We start from the raw sequence: 21,222 nt of genomic DNA, 5'->3' as shown, positions 1-21,222 counted from the left end.
GGGAGCTGGGCTTTGAGAGGGATAAATAGATTCACACATATTGTGGAGGGGGGGGGGAGCAACTCAGAGGCTTCCCTCAGTTGCAAGCAGAGTTTGGGATCCAGAATTCTGAGTTTTATAAGTACTTGCAACTGAGACATGCCTATCAGGCAGAAATCTCTATTACGGGTAGAGCATTGGAGCAGAACAAAGTCATGCAACGCATAGCAACCTCTAGATGCTCAGCGGGAGTGATCTCTCGTTTATATTGGGATCTATTATATTTGGTCCACCGGAACTTTCCAGTAAACGCAAAAGTAAAATGGGAACAAGCTATTCAGGACAACCAATGGGTAGAAATTTTAGAAAGAATTCCTAGTCTATCATTGGGGGAGGCATACAGACTGTCACACCTGTACGTTATTCACCAAGTATATCGCACTCCTAGATTCCTGTTTGATATCGGAGTCAGAACTGACCCCTTCTGCCCGCGATGCAAAATATGTTCCGGAGATCTATTACATATGATGTGGTCGTGTCCTGATATTGAACATTACTGGAGAGAGGTGACAGAAATAATCAATAGAGTATATACGATAGAGATGAGCTTAACTCCCTTTGTATGTATTCTGGGATACGTGGAGGATTTACCTTTGGAGGAGGAGGGCAAAGTGGCCGTATCTAGACTATTATATATTGCCAGGAAACTAATCGCTCAACACTGGATCTCGGACCACAGTCCTACAATATCTGAATATGTCAAAAAAGTTAATTGGGTGATAAATGTGGAGAAAAGTATATACCGGAAAAGAAATGGCGTCATCAAATTTGAAAAAATATGGGCACGATGGATAGACGGGTCAGGGATGGCTTCGAGGGAACTGATTAGGTTTAGATTGGGCTTACTCTAAATTGATAACAATGGGCAAAGGTCGAGAAATTTCTGCAGAACTTATCTATAATGATGACGGAGGTTTGGGGAGAAGAGAGTAGCATGGGAACAGGTTAGATTCTTCATCAAAAATGACATTTAACTGTGTACAATGCCAAACAAAGCAAAAACTCAAAGAAAAACAAAAGTCTAATTGGATTAATTGATAAATGTAATAATGGTACTTAAGAACTTTTGTCTAGGAATGTGTGGAGCTGCAGATTTAACATTATCTCTCCTTTCTACAAAACTGTTTAATGTTTGTTGGGGAGGGGAGGGTTGGGAGGGGGGTAGCGGCTGGGTAGCCTCCAATGTTTATTTGGTTGTAACTTGTAAAACTTTAATAAAACCATTTAATTTAAAAAAATAATTTACAAGACCATTTACAGCTTCCTACATTACAGAACTGCAGTGTATCTGTGACGCCCTGGGCAAGCCAGGGGTCACAGGTAATGACATCACCACACCCTACACCCCGGTTAGGTACACCTGAGCTAAACCTGAAATCCTTGTTGCCTTCCTCCAGGGGCTGATGTCCATACCAGGGGGTGGAGTCAGGCGGTTGGTCTCCACCCACCAAGGAGTTCACAGTCCTGGAGGCGGGAAAACCAGGCAGTTCAGTTTTGGATAGGAGAGAGGAGTAGTGCAGTGGGAGTGAAAGGAGGAAAAGTGACAGATTGAAAGCCTGAAGTTGGTCCGGGTGTGTGCCCCGGACCGAGACAGCAAGGTTAGCAGACGGCGGTGACCGTCTGCAGGAGTGGCCTATCAGAGTTACCGTAAGGACCGCGGACGGGTGGTGGCCCGGCGGTACCGGACCGGTACACAAGGAGAAGCCAGCACCATTGGCAGGGGCCTTTCGGATCCCGGCAAGGCTAGGAGTCGCCGTGAATTTGCCAAATCCGTCAGTGAAGGGGACCTCCGGGTCTCCAAACAGCTAAGTCCCGATTGAAGGCAACAGTCCAACCGTATGAGAGAGACACCGCCACCGCCAAGGCACCAGTTTCTCAGGGCCAGCGCCTGCGGGCAAAGAGGGGCTCCTCCGGCCCATATCCAAGTCGGGGAGCGGGTTACCGGTGGGAATCTATCGCTACCAACAGTGAACGTAGGTGCAGGGAAAGAGACAGTCACCGTTAACTACCGGGGAAAAGCAACAGCAGCCGTCCGTGGGAACCGTCTTTCCAGCCGTGTGTTTTACCGAGAACTGTGTCATCGTCTCAGGCTGAGTGAGTACCACCGTGCCGTGAGGCACAGCGCTGCCCCCCGCGACCCTGCACCTCACCAAGCCGTGCACCGGCCCTGCCATCCCTCATCCTCCACCTCATCACTGGGCCCCGGGACAACCACCCCCCTACCCACGGAGGGGAGAACTAACAACTTTGCTGCTCCCTGTCACCGCTCCCGGGATCCCCATACAGAGCAGCGGTGGTGCTATCAAAAATCACCACAACCGTGGGTGGCGTCACGGACAATAAATCCCCAAAACCAAACCCCTTTCACTCACGGGCGAGGAGCGCCGCTCGAGTCCCCGGGATCCGGCCCATCGCTCGAGCCACCGAGCAGCAGCAAGCCGCAGCAGCAGCGGCAGCCGGACCCGAGCAGTGGGAGAGCGCAGCGTCCCCTCCTCCGCCCACGACAACTTGGCGTCACGAACAGGATCTTACCGCTCTGCCGTTGGGTAGAGGTGCGCCTTGTTACCGCCGGAGGTGTCCGGCCGAAAAATTTCAGAAACCGCCATCTTTGGCGCGAAAAGTTCCCACTCGAGCGTCTTCTTGAGTAGTGGAGGCGCGAAGGCCAAAACCCTGCCCCGATAGAGGAGGGGCCGGAAAGAGGCTAAGGGGGACGGAAACAAGATGTCTGCGCCCGACGGAGCCGCTGGAGGAGCGGTGGTCGCAGCCGCAGTGGCACCCGTGGATGGGAATGGGCCTGCCAAGGTCCCGGCCGCGCTGGCGGGGGGTGCCGCGGCCCCAGCTCTCGCTCAGGTGATGCCGTTCTCCTTGCCCTATGTGCCCGGAGCTACCTGGCTGCCGCAGTACGATGGGAAACCTGATGCGTTACAGGTCTTCCGGAAAAAGCTTAGCCCGCTCCTGGAATTGTACCCCCTGAATGATAAGCAACGTGCAGCGGTAGTGCTGGGGCAGCTAACCGGCGCGGCTGAGCAGGAGGCGGAGACCTGGGCCGAGGGGGACCGGTCCTCTGTAGCTACCATCTTTGAGAGACTACAGACTGCCTTTGAGACCCGTACCGAAGCTGAGCTGAGGATGCAGTTTTACCAATGCCGGCAACGACCTGGGGACAGTATTCGGGACTATGCTTTACGTCTGCAAACCGCACTCCGCACACTGAAGGGGTAGACACCATCAATGAGGCGGACAGCAACAAAATGTTAGCAGAGCAATTTGTGCAGGGGATGAGGTCCTCCGAGGATCGCAAACAACTCCGGCTGTGGGCCCTGGAACACCCTGATGTGGACTTTGCTGTGTTAAAGGAGCGGGCCATTAAAGCCCTGCAACCCCCAGCTTCGGAAGTCTTGGAGCCAGCCCCATGGCCAGTTGAGACAGCCCCCGTCGTGGTGGCCCCTGCCCTACCGGCGTCCCCAGTACCTACAGCCCCAAGCAGTACGATGGAGGAACTGGCTGCCCAGGTCCGCCGCATGGATGGAGTCCTCGCCAAGATTCTCGCCGCACTCCAACCTCTGACCAGATCTCAGCCTCCAGCAAAGATACAGCTCGCCGACAGCCCTGAGGATGTCCCCTGGATGCAGCGGAGAAGGGCTAATGATTCGCGGAACCGACCTCCAATCTGTTACAAGTGCAGCAAGCCTAGCCATTACTTCCGACAGTGCCCGTTAAACGAGCAACCCCTGGGGCCACGGGCCAATTCTCAGGAGTAGAACCCCGTGGCCCCCCAGACTGGCGGGACCGATATATCGGGGCCCGGGCCATCATCCCCGTGGCTGTGGACGGCATACCGGTGATGGCTCTCTTGGACACTGGATCACAGGTAACCACCATACCATACACATTGTACCAACGGTATTGGGGAACAGGCGAGCTGGCTCCCCCAGATACTAGTATAACACTAATTGCTGCTGATGGACTCCCACTGACCCAAGTGGGATATAAACAAGTGGCCATGACTGTGGGGCGAGCTGAGCTACAACACCAGGGTATGATTGTGATCATGAATGAACCCAGTGATCATAACCCGAAGATAGTGCTAGGAACCAATGTGATGGAGCACTGTATGAGCGATGTGTTGACCCTACTGCAGCAGCTGGCTGCCACGGCGGCGGGGAGCTGACAGAGAGCTGTGCAGCGTGAGATCCGAGCCTTGATGTACCGCCAGCATGTAAACTCGACGGGAGGAGACATTAGTGGGGTGAGAGTGATGGATGCTGCCCCGTTGATTGTGCCCCCTAGGAGTGAGATGATGATTTGGTGTAGAGCAGCAGTAGGGCCTCAGGGACGTGACTACCCTGCCATGATAGAGCCCATGCCCTCCGAGCACTGGCCCACAGTAATGGCCGCCCGAGGGGTGGTACGGTAGATGTAAAGAAGGGGAGAGTGCCCGTGAGGGTGCTGAACTGTGGGGAGGAAGAAGTCAGGCTTCCCTGGTATGCTACTCTTGCCAAGTTGCTCACCCTGGATCCCCACACCATCCACGGGACAGCCCCTCCAGTTTCACCACCTGCGACCAGCACTCACCCGCCCCAAGGGGAGTTAGACGAGTGGCACCAACAGCTACACGTGGGCACTGACGATACCCCTACACATCACAAAGAAGGGGTATACCGGGTGGTACGGGAGTATGAGCAAGTTTTTAGCAAACATCCACTAGACTTTGGGCAGATCAAAGGGGTCCAACACCACATCCCCACCGGTGAGCACCCCCCCATCAAAGAGAGGTACAGGCCTATTCCCCCTGCACACTACCAATGTGCCAAAGACATGTTGAGGAACATGAAAGAGGCAGGGGTTATCCGGGACAGCTGTAGTCCCTGGGCCGCCCCATTGGTACTGGTCAAGAAGAAGGATGGCACCATGCGGATGTGTGTGGATTACCGGAAGATTAACTAGATAACGCGTAAAGATGCTTACCCATATTGAAGAGTCTTTGGCCGCACTGAGAACTGCGAATTATTTCTCTACCCTTGACCTCACCAGCGGGTACTGGCAAGTGGCTGTGGCACCGGAGGACCGGGAGAAAACTGCCTTCACCACCCCCATGGGGCTCTGTGAATTCAATAGTATGCCGTTCAGGCTGTGCAACGCCCCTGGAACCTTCCAACGGCTGATGGAGTGCTGTCTGGGGCATCTAAACTTCGAGACCGTCCTGCTATACCTGGATGATGTGATTGTGTACTCCCAGACGTATGAAGCCCACCTGGAGCACCTGGCTGAGGTGTTCGCGTCCCTTGCCAAATACGGGATGAAGTTGAAGTCCTCCAAGTGTCATCTACTGAAACCCAGAGTGCAGTACCTGGGGCATGTGGTGGGTGCAGAAGGTGTTGCGAGACCCCGAGAAGATCACTGCCATCCAAGACTGGCCGAGACCAACCACAGTGAGGGAAGTAAGGCAGTTTCTGGGTCTGGTGGGGTACTACCGACGCTTCATCCAGGGGTACACGAAAATGGCTGCCCCCATGCAAGACCTCCTCGTGGGACAGACCAAAGGTGGTAGACCCATCGGAGCCCCACTGGTGTGGGAAAAAAGGCATGAAGAATCCTTCCGCCAGCTGAAAGCGGCCTTGACCGGAGAGGAGATCCTAGCGTACCCTGATTACAGCCGCCCATTCATCCTCTACACTGATGCCAGTAATGTGGGTTTGGGGGCAGTCCTATCCCAGGTCCAGGACGGGAAGGAAAAAGTGATTGCTTATGCTAGCCGAAAGCTCCGGCCGACTGAAAGGAACCCTGAGAACTACAGCTCCTTCAAGCTCGAGCTCCTGGCGCTGGTATGGGCTATCACCGAGCGGTTCCGCCATTACTTGGCCGCAGCAAAATTCACCGCTTTCACGGATAACAATCCGCTGACCCACCTGGACGCGGCCAAGTTGGGTGCGTTGGAGCAGCGGTGGGTGGCCAGGCTAGCCAACTATGACTTCACAATCAAATACAGGGCCGTTCGTGTCAACATTAATGGTGATGCACTCTCTCGAATGCCCCACTTGTCAGAAAAAGGGTGCGAAGATGATGACCTCGAAGAGATCGAGTTGCCTGCATTTCACCGGCCGCCAACTGAGAAGGTACATGTCCACCAACAACGGGTGAACCTGGACCCGCTGCCAAGTCAGGAATGGCAGGAAGCTCAAAACCAGGCGCCCGCTGTCTGCCTAGTCAAGACCCTGGTGGAGCGAGGCGCTGTTGGAATAGACCCTGCCGCCCCAGCTGAAGCCCAACGCTTGTGGAAGGAACGGACCCGGCTGTATCTACACCAAGGAAAGTTGTACCGTGAGCTGATTAATCCGAAGACTCATGAGAAAATCCGCCAGTTGGTGATTCCCCAAGCTAATGTACCCACCGTTCTGCAGGCATACCATGATGGTGCCGGACACTTCGGATGGAAGAAGCTGGAGATGCTGTTGAGAGAGCGGTTCTATTGGAGTGGGATGCGGGAGTCTGTAGAGGCCTGGTGCCGAGAGTGCGGTCCTTGCACGCTGAGGAGGAAGGACGAGGCTAGCCAGAAGGCGCCCCTACACCCGATCGTTACACATCAGCCGCTGGAGCTGGTCCCCCTGGACCATGTAAAGCTCACCCCCAGCCGAAGTGGGTACACCTACGCTCTGACCATAGTAGACCACTATTCGAGGTTCATAGTGGTTGTCCCAGTCAAAGACCTAACTGGGCGTACTGCCGCTAGAGCGTTCCAGGCTTATTTCTGCCGACCGCACGGATACCCTGAAAAGGTGCTTACTGACCAAGGCCCGGCCTTTGAAGCGGAGGTGTTCCATGAGTTTTGCCAGTTGTACGGCTGCAAGAAGATCCGGACCACCCCTTACCATGCCCAGACCAACGGCATGTGTGAGAAGATGAACCACTTGGTCCTGGGACTCCTCAAGACGTTGCCGCTGGAAGAGCGGAACCTGTGGCCGGAGAAGCTACCCGACTTGGTCGATATGTATAACAATATCCCTTCCAGCTCAACGAAGTGCACCCCAGCATACCTGATGAGGGCTCGGCCCGGTCGGCTACCGGTGGATCTGGACATGGGATTGGAGGCCCCAGAAGCACTCCCTTCGACAGCTGAATGGGAAACTCGGCGGATGGCACAATACCGACAGATTCAGGAATATGTCGAGAAGAACTTGAGTCGGAGTCGGGAACAGCAAGAGCAGCGCTTCAACCAGAAGGCGTCTGCTGGCCCTTTCCAGCCTGGAGATGTAGTGCTGAAACGGAAGAGCAGAACCCACAAGCTGGATGATCAATGGGAGCAAACCCCATATGTCATACAGCCCACAGGGTGGGAAGATGGGAAGGCCTACCAGATCAGTCGTGACCAAGGGGGCACGTTGGCCACGGTTTCCATCTAAAAAGGTGCCAATCAGCATTGAGGGCACCGGCTGAAGTTCCGGTTCCTCCACCAGCGGAAAAGAAAAAAGAGGTAATAAACACTGTGATGGGTGACTTTCCAGCGGACTGGCCTACACAGAACGGCGCGGTGATTCTTCCAGAGATACTGTTCCCACAACCTGTGGATGAAAAAGTGATGGAGGTGGTAAACCGTGAGCCAGAGCCAGTGCCAGTGCCCAGGGATGAACCTGTGCCCAACTCCCCTATGCCTCCGCCTGCCCCACACATTGACAGGGAAGAGGAACTGATTGTTCCCTCTTCCCCGCTGCCTGTCACCACTGACACCGGACACTGGAGGTCCACTCGTCCCAACCTAGGTAGACCCCCACTTAGGTACAGGGAAACTGTTCTTTAAATAGGGGGAAAAATCTGTATGTGTGTACAAGTTCAAGAGTTGAAAGTTTTGAGAAAAATGAAAATGATCACCGAAGTCTCACCTGATTGAACCGTGATTTGGAACCGGCCGTTTCCGGCATTGTTGTCCCCGTGGGGATCATCTACAGTTTTGCATAGAAACTTCTATGAACAGGCCCGAGAACTTGCAGGGCAACCACAAACGTTAGTGGCTTGTAAATATGTTTTGTTGCAGCTTACCGTTACCGCCTCCGGAGAGGCAGGTTGGAGGAAGGGCCCGCAGTGGAGCAGGCTGGGGCCCAGCCACCACCGGAACCGGTGGCAATCCTCTGGAGGGCAAGGACAGATCCCGCTCGGGTAACTTGGTGCTGGACTGGGGTCAAGGGGTGCTGCCTGTTTCTTAGGGGCAGCATCAAGGCCAGGTTGCTTGGGTGGGAGAGAGCGGAAGCCGTAACCGTTGAAACCGTTACCGTAACGTTTAAGAAAAGTGCCTCCCGTTGTGGGATGATGCGGACGATCTGCATTTTGCTAAGGGGGAATGTGACGCCCTGGGCAAGCCAGGGTTCACAGGTAATGACATCACCACACCCTACACCCCGGTTAGGTACACCTGAGCTAAACCTGAAATCCTTGTTGCCTTCCTCCAGGGGCTGATGTCCATACCAGGGGGTGGAGCCAGGCGGTTGGTCTCCACCCACCAAGGAGTTCACAGTCCTGGAGGCGGGAAAACCAGGCAGTTCAGTTTTGGAGAGGAGAGAGGAGTAGTGCAGTGGGAGTGAAAGGAGGAAAAGTGACAGATTGAAAGCCTGAAGTTGGTCCGGGTGTGTGCCCCGGACCGAGACAGCAAGGTTAGCAGACGGCGGTGACCGTCTACAGGAGTGGCCTATCGGAGTTACCGTAAGGACCGCGGACGGGTGGTGACCCGGCGGTACCGGACCGGTACACAAGGAGAAGCCAGCACCATTGGCAGGGGCCTTTCGGATCCTGGCAAGGCTAGGAGTCGCCGTGAATTTGCCAAATCCGTCAGTGAAGGGGACCTCCGGGTTTCCAAACAACTAAGTCCCGATTGAAGGCAACAGTCCAACCGTATGAGAGAGACACCGCCACCGCCAAGGCACCAGTTTCTCAGGGCCAGCGCCTGCGGGCAAAGAGGGGCTCCTCCGGCCCATATCCAAGTCGGGGAGCGGGTTACCGGTGGGAATCCATCGCTACCAACAGTGAACGTAGGTGCAGGGAAAGAGACAGTCACCGTTAACTACCGGGGAAAAGCAACAGCAGCCGTCCGTGGGAACCGTCTTTCCAGCCGTGTGTTTTACCGAGAACTGTGTCATCGTCTCAGGCTGAGTGAGTACCACCGTGCCGTGAGGCACAGCGCTGCCCCCCGCGACCCTGCACCTCACCAAGCCCTGCACCGGCCCTGCCATCCCTCATCCTCCACCTCATCACTGGGCCCCGGGCCAACCACCCCCCTACCCACGGAGGGGAGAACTAACAACTTTGCTGCTCCCTGTCACCTCTCCCGGGATTCCCATACAGAGCAGCGGTGGTGCTATCAAAAATCACCACAACCGTGGGTGGCGTCACGGACAATAAATCCCCAAAACCAAACCCCTTTCACTCACAGGCGAGGAGCGCCGCTCGAGTTCCCGGGATCCGGCCCATCGCTCGAGCCACCGAGCAGCAGCAAGCCGCAGCAGCAGCGGCAGCCGGACCCGAGCAGTGGGAGAGCGCAGCGTCCCCTCCTCCGCCCGCGACATATCCGTAACACAATGTGTGCTGTATGGTGGAGCTGGTGGGAATCTGATGGTTTGTGCAGACACAGACCTGAATGGACGAGTCTCCTCTGATTTACGGAAGACATTAGAGGATGCTGGGATTATTCTCACACACAGATTCTGTCAGTGAGAAAGAAAATCCCCATCTGCACTGCCACATCCAATAACAATGGTCTGAGGGCGAGACGTTGTGTTATTTTATGGACAGCACTGAAAGTACATTAGTGTGAACGAGAACTTTAAGGAGGTAATGTAGATCCAAAGTAGTATGCAGAGTTTCACTAGTATGGCAAAAACAAAAAGATTTAAAATGAGTAAGAAACAAAAAAGTGCTCCTGTTTTGCCCCTTACTGGCTTCTGTAGCCCTCAGCGAGTGACGTCACCCAGCTCTCCCTTGTACGCGGTCACTGGAGGAAGTAGTTTTCCGTCCGGAACTCTCCTCCGCGTGTACCGTGTTTCACCACCCATATTAGAGCGCCCACTGCTCCTATCAGATCCACGGTGTCTCTAAGCACACTTCTAAGGAAAATCTGTTCCTGTGTATCCAGCGCTTACACCGCTGACCACCACTGCAAGGCAAGTGACTATACCGGCTTCTCCTGCACCAGGCAGATCTTTAGTCATTTTGTTAAATCTGGAACTAGTCAGACTACCTTTGTATATTTGTATATTTACAGCCTGTTAATCTTCCTTTGGACACCACATCTAATCCAATCTGGGCATTACATATTTGGACACCGAAATCAGACAGCCCCTATATGCCAGGCATTAGGATCACTGTACTATCCTATCTTGTAACAGTATTACCTAATCTTAACCTCCCCCATTCACTGATTTTATTCCCTTAAGGGTACTTTCACACTTTAGCGATGCAGCAGCGATCCTACCAGCGATATGACCTGGTCAGGATCGCTGCTGCATCGCTACATGGTCGCTGGTGAGCTGTCAAACAGGCAGATCTCACCAGCGACCAGTGACCAGCCCCCAGCCAGCAGCGACGTGCAAGCGACGCTGCGCTTGCACGGAGCCGGCATCTGGAAGCTGCGGACACTGGTAACTAAGGTAAACATCGGGTATGGTTACCCGATGTTTACCTTAGTTACCAGCTCACACCGCTTAACTTAGCATGTGCAGGGAGCAGGAGCCGGCACTGGCAGCATGAGAGCTGCGGAGGCTGGTAACGAAGGTAAATATCGGGTAACCACCTTGGTTACCGATGTTTACCTTGGTTACAGCTTACCGCAGGCTGTCAGACGCCGGCTCCTGCTCCCTTCACATTCAGGATTGTTGCTCTCTCGCTATCACACACAGCGATGTGTGCTTATCAGCTGGAGAGCAACAATAAAAAAACGAACCAGCACTGTGTGTAACGAGCAACGATCTCACAGCAGGGGCCAGATCGCTGCTCAGTGTCACACACAGCGAGATCGCTAATGAGGTCACAAAAAACATGACTCAGCAGCGATCTCAGTAGCGATCTCGCTGTGTGTGAAGTACCCCTAAGGCCCAGTCACACACAACGACTTACCAGCGATCCCAAAAACGATGCGACCTGATAAGGATCGCTGGTAAGTCGCTGGGAGGTCGCTGGTGAGATGTCACACAGTCAGACCTTACCAGCGATGCAGGAACAATACAGGTCGCAGTAGTGACCTGTATAACGATCTCAGCAGTCACTGTGACCCTGTCACACAGTGTAAAACACAGCAATGTGTCCTGCCCAGCAGGATATCGCCTTTGAAGAAAATGGCCTGGACCATTCTGCAACGACTAGAGATCTCACAGCAGGGGCCTGATCGCTGGTAGATGTCACACATAACGAGATCGCTAACGGGATGCGTCACAGAAACCGTGACTCAGCTGCGATCTCGCTAGCGATCTCGTTACGTGTGATGGTACCTTTAGGCAAGATTCAGCCATACACCCTTGTTGCCCATTCAGAGTCCACTATCTAGGGAACTACAAACCCTATCTCCATCTGGGAACCCAAAAAGCCAAGTTTATATCTATGACCCCACTGTAATCCATTACCCCCTCCCCCTCTCCCCCCCCACTTTTTTGTTTCATACTCATTTTAAACCTTTTTGTTTTTACCATACTAGTGAAACTCTGCATACTACTTTGGCTCTACATTACCTCCTTAAAGATCACTCAATTAACCTCCAAAACTGCAGGTATCCAAAATATTTTTAGTATTTATATATTTATACATATTTTATCCAATTCCCTTCTCACTGTGTTTTCTTTATTAGCGCAGCAGTCATATACATAATCCCATTTTGTATTTTTACCCTGACAGGTTCACACGGACCCTGTCCACTGCTTGCAGCTTTCAAAATTGTGAGACTAGCTATCTTCTCAATAAACCTCATTTGTTTCAGAGTTGATAGAGTTGATACAGTCCCCTTTCATCTTTTTCCGTGAGCGCTAGTGTTTTGTTTTAGGGTACTGTCACACTTTAGTGACGCTCCAGCGATCCAACCAGCGATATGACCTGGTCAGGATCACTGGTGCGTCGCTACATGGTCGCTGGTGAGCTGTCAATCAGGCAGATCTCACCAGCGACCAGTGACCAGCCCCCAGCCAGCAGCGACGCGTGGAAGCGATGCTGCGCTTGGTAACTAAGGTAAATATCGGGTAACCAAGCGCTTGGTTACCCGATATTTACCTCTGTTACCAGCGCACACTGCTTAGCGCTGGCTCCCTGCACTCCTAGCCAGAGTACACATCGGGTTAATAAGCAAACCGCTGTGCTTATTTACCCGATCTGTACTCCAGCTACGTGTGCAGAGAGCAGGGAGCCGGCACTGGCAGCCTGAGAGCGGCGGACGCTAGTAACGAAGGTAAATATCAGGTAACCAAGAAAGGGCTTCCCTTGGTTACCCGATATTTACCTTGGTTACAGCTTACCGCAGGCTGCCAGACGCCGGCTCCCTGCTCCCTACACATTCAGATCGTTGCTCTCTCGCTGTCACACACAGCGATGTGTGCTTCACAGCGGGAGAGCAACGTCTAAAAATGAACCAGCACTGTGTGTAACGAGCAGCGATCTCACAGCAGGGGCCAGATCGCTGCTCAGTGTCACACACAGCGAGATCGCTAATGAGGTCACTGGTGCGTCACAAAAACCGTGACTCAGCAGCGATCTCGCTATGTGAGAAGTACCCCTTAAACTGAACGAGAACTAAAAGGAATCAAAGTTCTTATATCTCCTAATCCTGCCATCTCCACCGCTCTCATTACACAAGCATAACACATATAATACTGGAGGATAAAACAAGACTGAGCACAAGACCTTCACAGCCGTCTACACATCATATGGAGATTTCATGGCTCCTTCTCTCCATCTACCTGATGATCCTGAGGAACATCGGGGTCTTCTTGTTTACAGTCCTGTGGGAGAAGAGGACGGGGACATCTCTCTGGTGTTGTCCTCTTACTGGATAGAACTGGAGGAGACACATACAGGGACTGAATTCATTCCTTACATACAGATAATTATAGGCCGTGTGTATTTAGTCCTGTCTATTACCTGGTGATGTGAGGGGCTGGGGAACCACCATCATGACGTCCTTGTACAGATCTTTGTGTCCTTCTAAATACTCCCACTCCTCCATGGAGAAATAGACGGTGACGTCCTGACACCTTATAGGAACCTGACACATACAATGATACCGTCACCCCCGATCCCTTCATAGCGTTACTGTATAATGTCCCAGCATTCCCAGCAGTGTCACCTCTCCAGTCAGCAGCTCAATCATCTTGTAGGTGAGTTCTAGGATCTTCTGGTCATTGATGTCCTCATGTATCGGGGGGTGAGGTGGAGGCCCCGTGATTGGGCTCAGGGGTCTTCCCCATCCCTCAGACACAGGGGCCTGACAGCGCTCACTAGAGGTCTTCTTCACTACTGTGTAATCCTGGTTATGGAGAGACACAGTAAGAAATCTCACTCCAGACATTTCCAGAGTCCTCACCTCTCCAGTTCTGTCCATCTGTTATTCCCATAGATAAGAATGGTGTAATGTGACGTCATCAGAATCTCTCACCTCTCCAGTAAGCCGGAAGAGGATCTCTAGGGTGAGGTGTAATATCCTCTCCGCCATCTTGTCCCTGTTCATATCCATCCTTCACGGGGCAATCAGGAGAATTCTCTTCTATAGAATAAGACCACTGAGAGGATCTGATATTATAAGGACCTGAATGGGAAGGAGATGAGCCGATATGTAACATTAATCGAGATAATAATGAAGGGACGATATTATTTCCAATGTATATAAAGCGCTTAATAGTGCTATATAAATGAATAAAATTATTATTATTATTATTATCATTTGGGCAGTAAAAAAATGTCAACATGAAATTAAGTTGCACCTAAAATGGTATAAATGAAAACGTCGGCTCATCAAGCAAAAAACAAGTCGTCACTCAACTCCGATATCGGAAAATGGGGACACAAGCTGATTTTCTTTTTTTTTTTTTAGAAAACTCTGATTTTTATTTACTACTAGAGATGAGTGAACCTGGAGTTCGGTTTTCGGTACAAACTCAGACTTTTCCAAGATAGCAAAGTTCAGGTTTGGGTTCGGGAGCTTCACGTATGGAAACCACTCTCGTGTTATCAGAAGTATTGTGCACCCAGAAATAAAACTGAAAAGACCCGCCCTCCCCCGGAAGTGATCGGTTTATGGCTGCATGTGGGCGGAGACCCGAACTGCCAATCAGTGACTTCAAATAAAGGTCAGGTCAAGTCCAGAACTGAACTTTGCAAATGTTCAGCTGGACCAGCAGAAGCCGAACGTCCACAGGTCCGCTCATCTCTAGTCACCACTGAGATAATAAGAAATGTCTGATATTGCCGTAATCACACTGACCTGGAGAACCACGCTGACCGCTCACTTTCAGCACATCGTGAACAGAGTAAAAAGAATGATGAAATTTATTTTTTTCACCATTTCACCGCACTTGGAATTTTTACTTAATTTCCAGTAGATTTTATGGTAAAATTAAAACCTATGAGTCATTTAAAAAAAAAAAAACAAAAAAAAACCAACTATCCTTTATACGGCAATGTGGGTGGAAAAATAAAAGAGCAGCGCAGCTACACACAATCATGTATCAACGGAGAGGAAATCCATCCATCTCTACATAAGGCACAGACGGTTTATTACTGCCTCTGCCTTCTCTGTCACTGTATACACAGCTTTGGTGTAATGCAGCGAGAATGGTGAGGGACCTGACACCGACACAGATCTCTGTGTGAGACCCCATCCACCATTGCTACTTGCCAACTGTAATTGTTTGGGGCCTGGTGAGTGCAATTATTTTTTGGGGGGGATATTTGCTTTCTTTTGGTGGTGTCTGCCTTCTTTGATAAAACTCCTGCTGTATTCTTTAACTTTTTTAGATGTTTGGACAATTCATTATGGAACCACAACCAAGGTGTATTTTTGGAGAAGGGCTTATATTTTAAATATACTCAAAAAAGCCCTCAAAAATCCTACTAGGGCTTATTTTCAGGGTACATTTTATTTTCGAGGAAACAGGGTAGAAAGAGCTGACGGTGCCTCCTCCCCCATATACAGAGGATATGGTCACCGCTGAGTCATTATATCAGCCCCAGTCACAAGGGAAGTAAGAAGAAAATATAAATAAATACTGATTTGACCCCCCCCGCCCCCTTCCAAATGTGTGACATATAGGAAAATACCACTGTCAATCCAAATCTCTGTTATTAGCCCCGACCAGGTAAAAAACAGCCATATATACAAAATAAGAAGTGTTACTAAATAGCTATGAAATATGTAAATGTGATCATAGACATATATTGAGACGGCGTCCAGCTTTCAGTCATAGGGGTGGCACCGATGCGGTTTTAGTCACTGTGCAGTATACCGCACTCTCAGCACTGACTGACAGCAGGTGCTAATGCTCAGCGGCTGTCAGTCAGTGTGGGGGGCAGGGTATATATGTGGTAATAACAGACATTTCCCTTATTTTCAAACTGGTATCGCTCGACATCAGACACAATGCTGAAGTTGGTTTCTTATTCATCGAGTTTCTTATTCGAGGCTGAAGTTGTTTTTTTTTTTATTTTTGTTTTTTTTTACAGGTGTAACAACAAACATAAAAAAATCACAATAATAAAATACAATACAGTGCGGAGCCCTGATGTGAATACACTTAAAAGCAGCAAAAAAAAGTATCAAACTGGCACAAAATGGGCATCAAAGTGACATCAAAGCTCTTTTTTCACAAGGGTAACAGGAAAAAATGCAGCATACAATTTATTGTGCAGTTTTTCCTGAGTACACAGATACCTCATAGGTGCTGGAAATCGAATGTTTGGGTGCACGGCAGGGCTCGGAAGGGAAGGAGCGCTATTTGACTGTAAAATTGGCTGGATTCATTAGCGAATGCCATGTCGCGTTTGGAGCTCCTGAGGCGCCTAAACAGTGGAGCTCCATCAAAAGTGATCACATTTTGGAAACTAGACCCCTCAAGGATTTTATTTAGGGGTATAGTGAGCATTTTGAACCCACAGGTACTTTATAGAATTTAATAAAACTTAGGTCGTCATATTGAAAATTTTCTTTTTTTTTTTTCACATAAATGTTGCTTTAGCACCAAATTTCTCACTTTTTCAAGCGGCAACACCAAAATGTGGACCCCACAGTTGTAATCCAATTTCTTATCAGCACAGTGATACCCCACATGTGGCTAAAAACCTCTGTTTGGACAAATGGGAGGGGTCATAACAGAAGGAGCACCATATGAATTTTGGAAAAATTGAAAAAAATTGCGGGCATCATGTCGCATTTTCAGGACCCCTAAGGTACCTATAAAGCAGAAATCCCCACAAGTGACCCTATTTTGAAAACTAGACCCTCAAGGATTTCATTCAGGGGTATAATGAGCATTTTGAACCCACAGGTACTTCACAAAAGTGTTGCTGTAGTGCCAAATTTCTCACTTTTAGGCTATGTGCCCACGACCAGGTGACACTGTGTCTAGACGCAATGTCAGATTCCGTGCAGAGATGCGAGTATTGTCCACTGTAGAACGCAGCTGCCCGGGCCCTCGATCCAGGTTCAGGCTGCTGAGGACTTTAGCTCTACTTTCCCTTTGGACAAAACTCTCGTCTCCACAGCATAAATTGACATGCTGTGGCTCAGGAAGCCGCGCTGCAGGTCAGTTTATGCTAAGGAATAAAACAAGCACAGTGGGCAGGAGATTTCCAAAAATCCTTCCATTGCGCTTGTGCTGCACAGCGCAGCATTTTGGACGCAGCGAAAAGACTGTGTCCAAAACGCTGCAAACACTGATCGTGGACACATAGCCTAAAAAGCTAGGATGGATGGATAGGCAAACACATATATAATGTCCCACCCCCCAGGATAATCTAAGCTGGCACCCTTTAGTGACTTTCATGTGGCAGTGAAGGGTGTTTACCTTATATTTAGCCAAAAAATAAATAATTGAAAAAAAACCTATGTGGGTTCCCCCTATTTTTGATAGCCAGCTAGGGTAAAGCAGATGGCTGAAGCCTGCAGATCACAGTTGGCAGCTTCAGCTTGGCTGGTAATCCAAAACAGAGGGCACCCCACGCTTGATAAATAATTAAAAAAAAAACAAAACATGGGTTCCCCCCAAATTGGATCACCAGCCAAGGTGAGGCTGAGAGTTGGCGTCTGGTATTCTCAGGGTGGGAAGGGCCATGGTTATTTGGCCCTTCCCTGCCTAAAAATAGCAGGCTGCAGCCGTCCCAGCAGTGGCGCATCCATTAGATGTACCAATCCTGGCACTTCACTCTGGCTCATCCCGTTGCCCTGGTGCGGTGGCAAACAGGGTAATAAATGGGGTTGATACCAGCTGTGTAAGGCTATGTGCGCACGTCGCGTAAAAACATGCAGTTACGCTGCGCTTTGTAGCGCAGCGTAACTGCATGCGTCCTGCGTCCCCTGCACAGTCTATGGAGATTGTGCAGGGGCCGTGCGCACGTGGCGTTTAAGAGCGCAGCGCTTCGGCTACTGCCGAAGCGCTGCGCAAAATGAAGTGACATGTCACTTCTTTCCTGCGCTTTGCCGGCAGCTCCTGCTCTGTCTATGGCAGGAGCTGCAGGCAGAGCGCATGGAATCGGCGCTCACTACGGACATTTCTGCAGCGATCTAAAGCGCACATGTGCTCTTCAGATCGCTGCAGAAATTTCTGCAGGGCTTGTACGCAACGTGCGCACATAGCCTTATATCACCTGGCATCAAGCCCTGGGGTTAGAACCACTCTGCGCATGCGGCCGATAGTTTTCTGAGGAGGAGTAGGGATCACGAGAACGGAGCAGCAGCTGGTATCACGAGACCGGGGGAGGACCGGGGAGTGACAGATGATGACTTAGCTGGACCTGGGGAGGACGTTTTGGTCACATCAGACATGTCACATGTGACAGAAACCAGAGGAGGAGGATGAATGCAGCGTGCGGCCACCATCTTAGATGATCAGTATGGGGAGGGAGAATGGGGGGCACTTTGGCCAGACGGGGGACCGGGGAAGGGGATTTATCTCCCATCTGACATGTCTGATCAAGCAGTGCTGGCTCCTCCCCTTTCTAATATGAAAATGTGCCTGATCAAGAACCGGAGTAAACTGGTCTGGAACTGGACATGAAGGGATTAATGATAATGATAACCCCAAAATAACAGAGACCCTGCACCTACCTCCACCTGCAGAGCCGCACACTAGATATATAATACCCTGCACCTACCTCCACCTGCAGAGCCGCACACTAGATATATAATACCCTGCACCTACCTCCACCTGCAGAGCCGCACACTAGATATATAATACCCTGCACCTACCTCCACCTGCAGAGCCGCACACTAGATATATAATACCCTGCACCTACCTCCACCTGCAGAGCCGCACACTAGATATATAATAACCTGCACCTACCTCCACCTGCAGAGCCGCACACTAGATATATAATACCCTGCACCTACCTCCTCCTGCAGAGCCGCACACTAGATATATAATACCCTGCACCTACCTCCACCTGCAGAGCCGCACACTAGATATATAATACCCTGCACCTACCTCCACCTGCAGAGCCGCACACTAGATATATAATACCCTGCACCTACCTCCACCTGCAGAGCCGCACACTAGATATATAATACCCTGCACCTACCTCCACCTGCAGAGCCGCACACTAGATATATAATACCCTGCACCTACCTCCACCTGCAGAGCCGCACACTAGATATATAATACCCTGCACCTACCTCCTCCTGCAGAGCCGCACACTAGATATATAATACCCTGCACCTACCTCCACCTGCAGAGCCGCACACTAGATATATAATACCCTGCACCTACCTCCACCTGCAGAGCCGCACACTAGATATATAATACCCTGCACCTACCTCCACCTGCAGAGCCGCACACTAGATATATAATACCCTGCACCTACCTCCACCTGCAGAGCCGCACACTAGATATATAATACCGTGCACCTACCTCCACCTGCAGAGCCGCACACTAGATATATAATACCCTGCACCTACCTCCACCTGCAGAGCCGCACACTAGATATATAATACCCTGCACCTACCTCCACCTGCAGAGCCGCACACTAGATATATAATACCCTGCACCTACCTCCACCTGCAGAGCCGCACACTAGATATATAATACCCTGCACCTACCTCCACCTGCAGAGCCGCACACTAGATATATAATACCCTGCACCTACCTCCACCTGCAGAGCCGCACACTAGATATATAATACCCTGCACCTACCTCCACCTGCAGAGCCGCACACTAGATATATAATAACCTGCACCTACCTCCACCTGCAGAGCCGCACACTAGATATATAATACCCTGCACCTACCTCCACCTGCAGAGCCGCACACTAGATATATAATACCCTGCACCTACCTCCACCTGCAGAGCCGCACACTAGATATATAATACCCTGCACCTACCTCCACCTGCAGAGCCGCACACTAGATATATAATACCCTGCACCTACCTCCACCTGCAGAGCCGCACACTAGATATATAATACCCTGCACCTACCTCCACCTGCAGAGCCGCACACTAGATATATAATACCCTGCACCTACCTCCACCTGCAGAGCCGCACACTAGATATATAATACCCTGCACCTACCTCCTCCTGCAGAGCCGCACATAGATATATAATACCCTGCACCTACCTCCACCTGCAGAGCCGCACACTAGATATATAATACCCTGCACCTACCTCCACCTGCAGAGCCGCACACTAGATATATAATACCCTGCACCTACCTCCACCTGCAGAGCCGCACACTAGATATATAATACCCTGCACCTACCTCCACCTGCAGAGCCGCACACTAGATATATAATACCCTGCACCTACCTCCACCTGCAGAGCCGCACACTAGATATATAATACCCTGCACCTACCTCCACCTGCAGAGCCGCACACTAGATATATAATACCCTGCACCTACCTCCACCTGCAGAGCCGCACACTAGATATATAATAACCTGCACCTACCTCCACCTGCAGAGCCGCGCACTAGATATATAATACCCTGCACCTACCTCCACCTGCAGAGCCGCACACTAGATATATAATACCCTGCACCTACCTCCACCTGCAGAGCCGCACACTAGATATATAATACCCTGCACCTACCTCCACCTGCAGAGCCGCACACTAGATATATAATACCCTGCACCTACCTCCACCTGCAGAGCCGCACACTAGATATATAATACCCTGCACCTACCTCCACCTGCAGAGCCGCACACTAGATATATGGCTGCTCTGTGCTTACAGGACCTGTGATGATGTCACATGGAGGGGAGGAGTCAGGGTCACATGATCAGCTCCTCAGTGTATGCAGGGCTCTGCTGTGCTGGTTGTCATGGTGCTGGATGAGGGGAAGTTTATGTGTGGGGTCAGGAGGGGTTTACAGTGTGGATGTAGCAGAGCCGTGTGTGTACGAGGTGTACGGAGCAGAGCCGTGTGTGTACGAGGTGTACGGAGCAGAGCCGTGTGTGTACGAGGTGTACGGAGCAGAGCCGTGTGTGTACGAGGTGTACGGAGCGGAGGCGTGTGTGTACGACGTGTACGGAGCGGAGCCGTGTGTGTACGAGGTGTACGGAGCGGAGCCGTGTGTGTACGAGGTGTACGGAGCGGAGCCGTGTGTGTACGAGGTGTACGGAGCGGAGCCGTGTGTGTACGAGGTGTACGGAGCGGAGCCGTGTGTGTACGAGGTGTACGGAGCGGAGCCGTGTGTGTACGAGGTGTACGGAGCGGAGTCGCGTGTGTACGAGGTGTACGGAGCGGAGCCGTGTGTGTACGAGGTGTACGGAGTGGAGCCGTGTGTGTACGAGGTGTACGGAGCGGAGCCGTGTGTGTACGAGGTGTACGGAGCAGAGCCGTGTGTGTACGAGGTGTACGGAGCGGAGCCGTGTGTGTACGAGGTGTACGGAGCAGAGTCGTGTGTGTACGAGGTGTACGGAGCAGGGTCGTGTGTGTACGAGGTGTACGGAGAGGAGCCGTGTGTATATGATGTGTACGGAGCGGAGCCGTGTGTATATGATGTGTACGGAGCAGAGCCGT

The 21,222-nt window shown here is 51.3% G+C and overlaps 2 protein-coding genes across 2 annotated transcripts in view; both read right to left on the bottom strand.

Moving 5' to 3' along the window:
• LOC142271033 (gastrula zinc finger protein XlCGF66.1-like) overlaps positions 1 to 13,209 on the bottom strand; it is a 59,876-nt gene extending 46,667 nt beyond the window's left edge. The window contains exons 1-2 of the mRNA XM_075332460.1: positions 13,141 to 13,209; positions 12,960 to 13,057 (exon numbers count right to left, since the gene is read on the bottom strand). The gene's annotated coding sequence lies outside the window, so the exon portion shown is untranslated. The remainder of the gene's footprint in view (positions 1 to 12,959; positions 13,058 to 13,140) is intronic.
• Positions 10,128 to 13,733, bottom strand: LOC142271031 (gastrula zinc finger protein XlCGF66.1-like). The gene is made up of 4 exons (XM_075332457.1): positions 13,655 to 13,733; positions 13,346 to 13,525; positions 13,141 to 13,264; positions 10,128 to 10,261 (listed from the first exon to the last, which is right to left on the bottom strand). The coding sequence occupies exons 1-4, from the start codon at positions 13,730 to 13,732 to the stop codon at positions 10,128 to 10,130; spliced, it is 516 nt and encodes a 171-aa protein (XP_075188572.1). The 5' UTR covers position 13,733.
• Positions 13,734 to 21,222: the final 7,489 nt, after the last annotated feature.

The sequence above is a fragment of the Anomaloglossus baeobatrachus genome, unplaced genomic scaffold, assembly GCF_048569485.1.
Source record: "Anomaloglossus baeobatrachus isolate aAnoBae1 unplaced genomic scaffold, aAnoBae1.hap1 Scaffold_334, whole genome shotgun sequence".
Classification (NCBI taxonomy): Eukaryota; Metazoa; Chordata; class Amphibia; order Anura; family Aromobatidae; genus Anomaloglossus; species Anomaloglossus baeobatrachus.
Note: the sequence above shows the minus strand (reverse complement) of the source record. Positions and strands in the feature narration are given on the sequence as shown.

Coding starts and splice junctions, on each gene's coding strand:
- LOC142271031 (XM_075332457.1), bottom strand. CDS start 13,732: ATGGATATGAACAGGGACAAGATGGCGGAGAGGATATTACACCTCACC. Junction 13,526..13,654: donor TCTTCCGGCTTACTGGAGAG/GTGAGAGATTCT, acceptor CTCCATAACCAG/GATTACACAGTAGTGAAGAA. Junction 13,265..13,345: donor TTGAGCTGCTGACTGGAGAG/GTGACACTGCTG, acceptor TGTATGTGTCAG/GTTCCTATAAGGTGTCAGGA.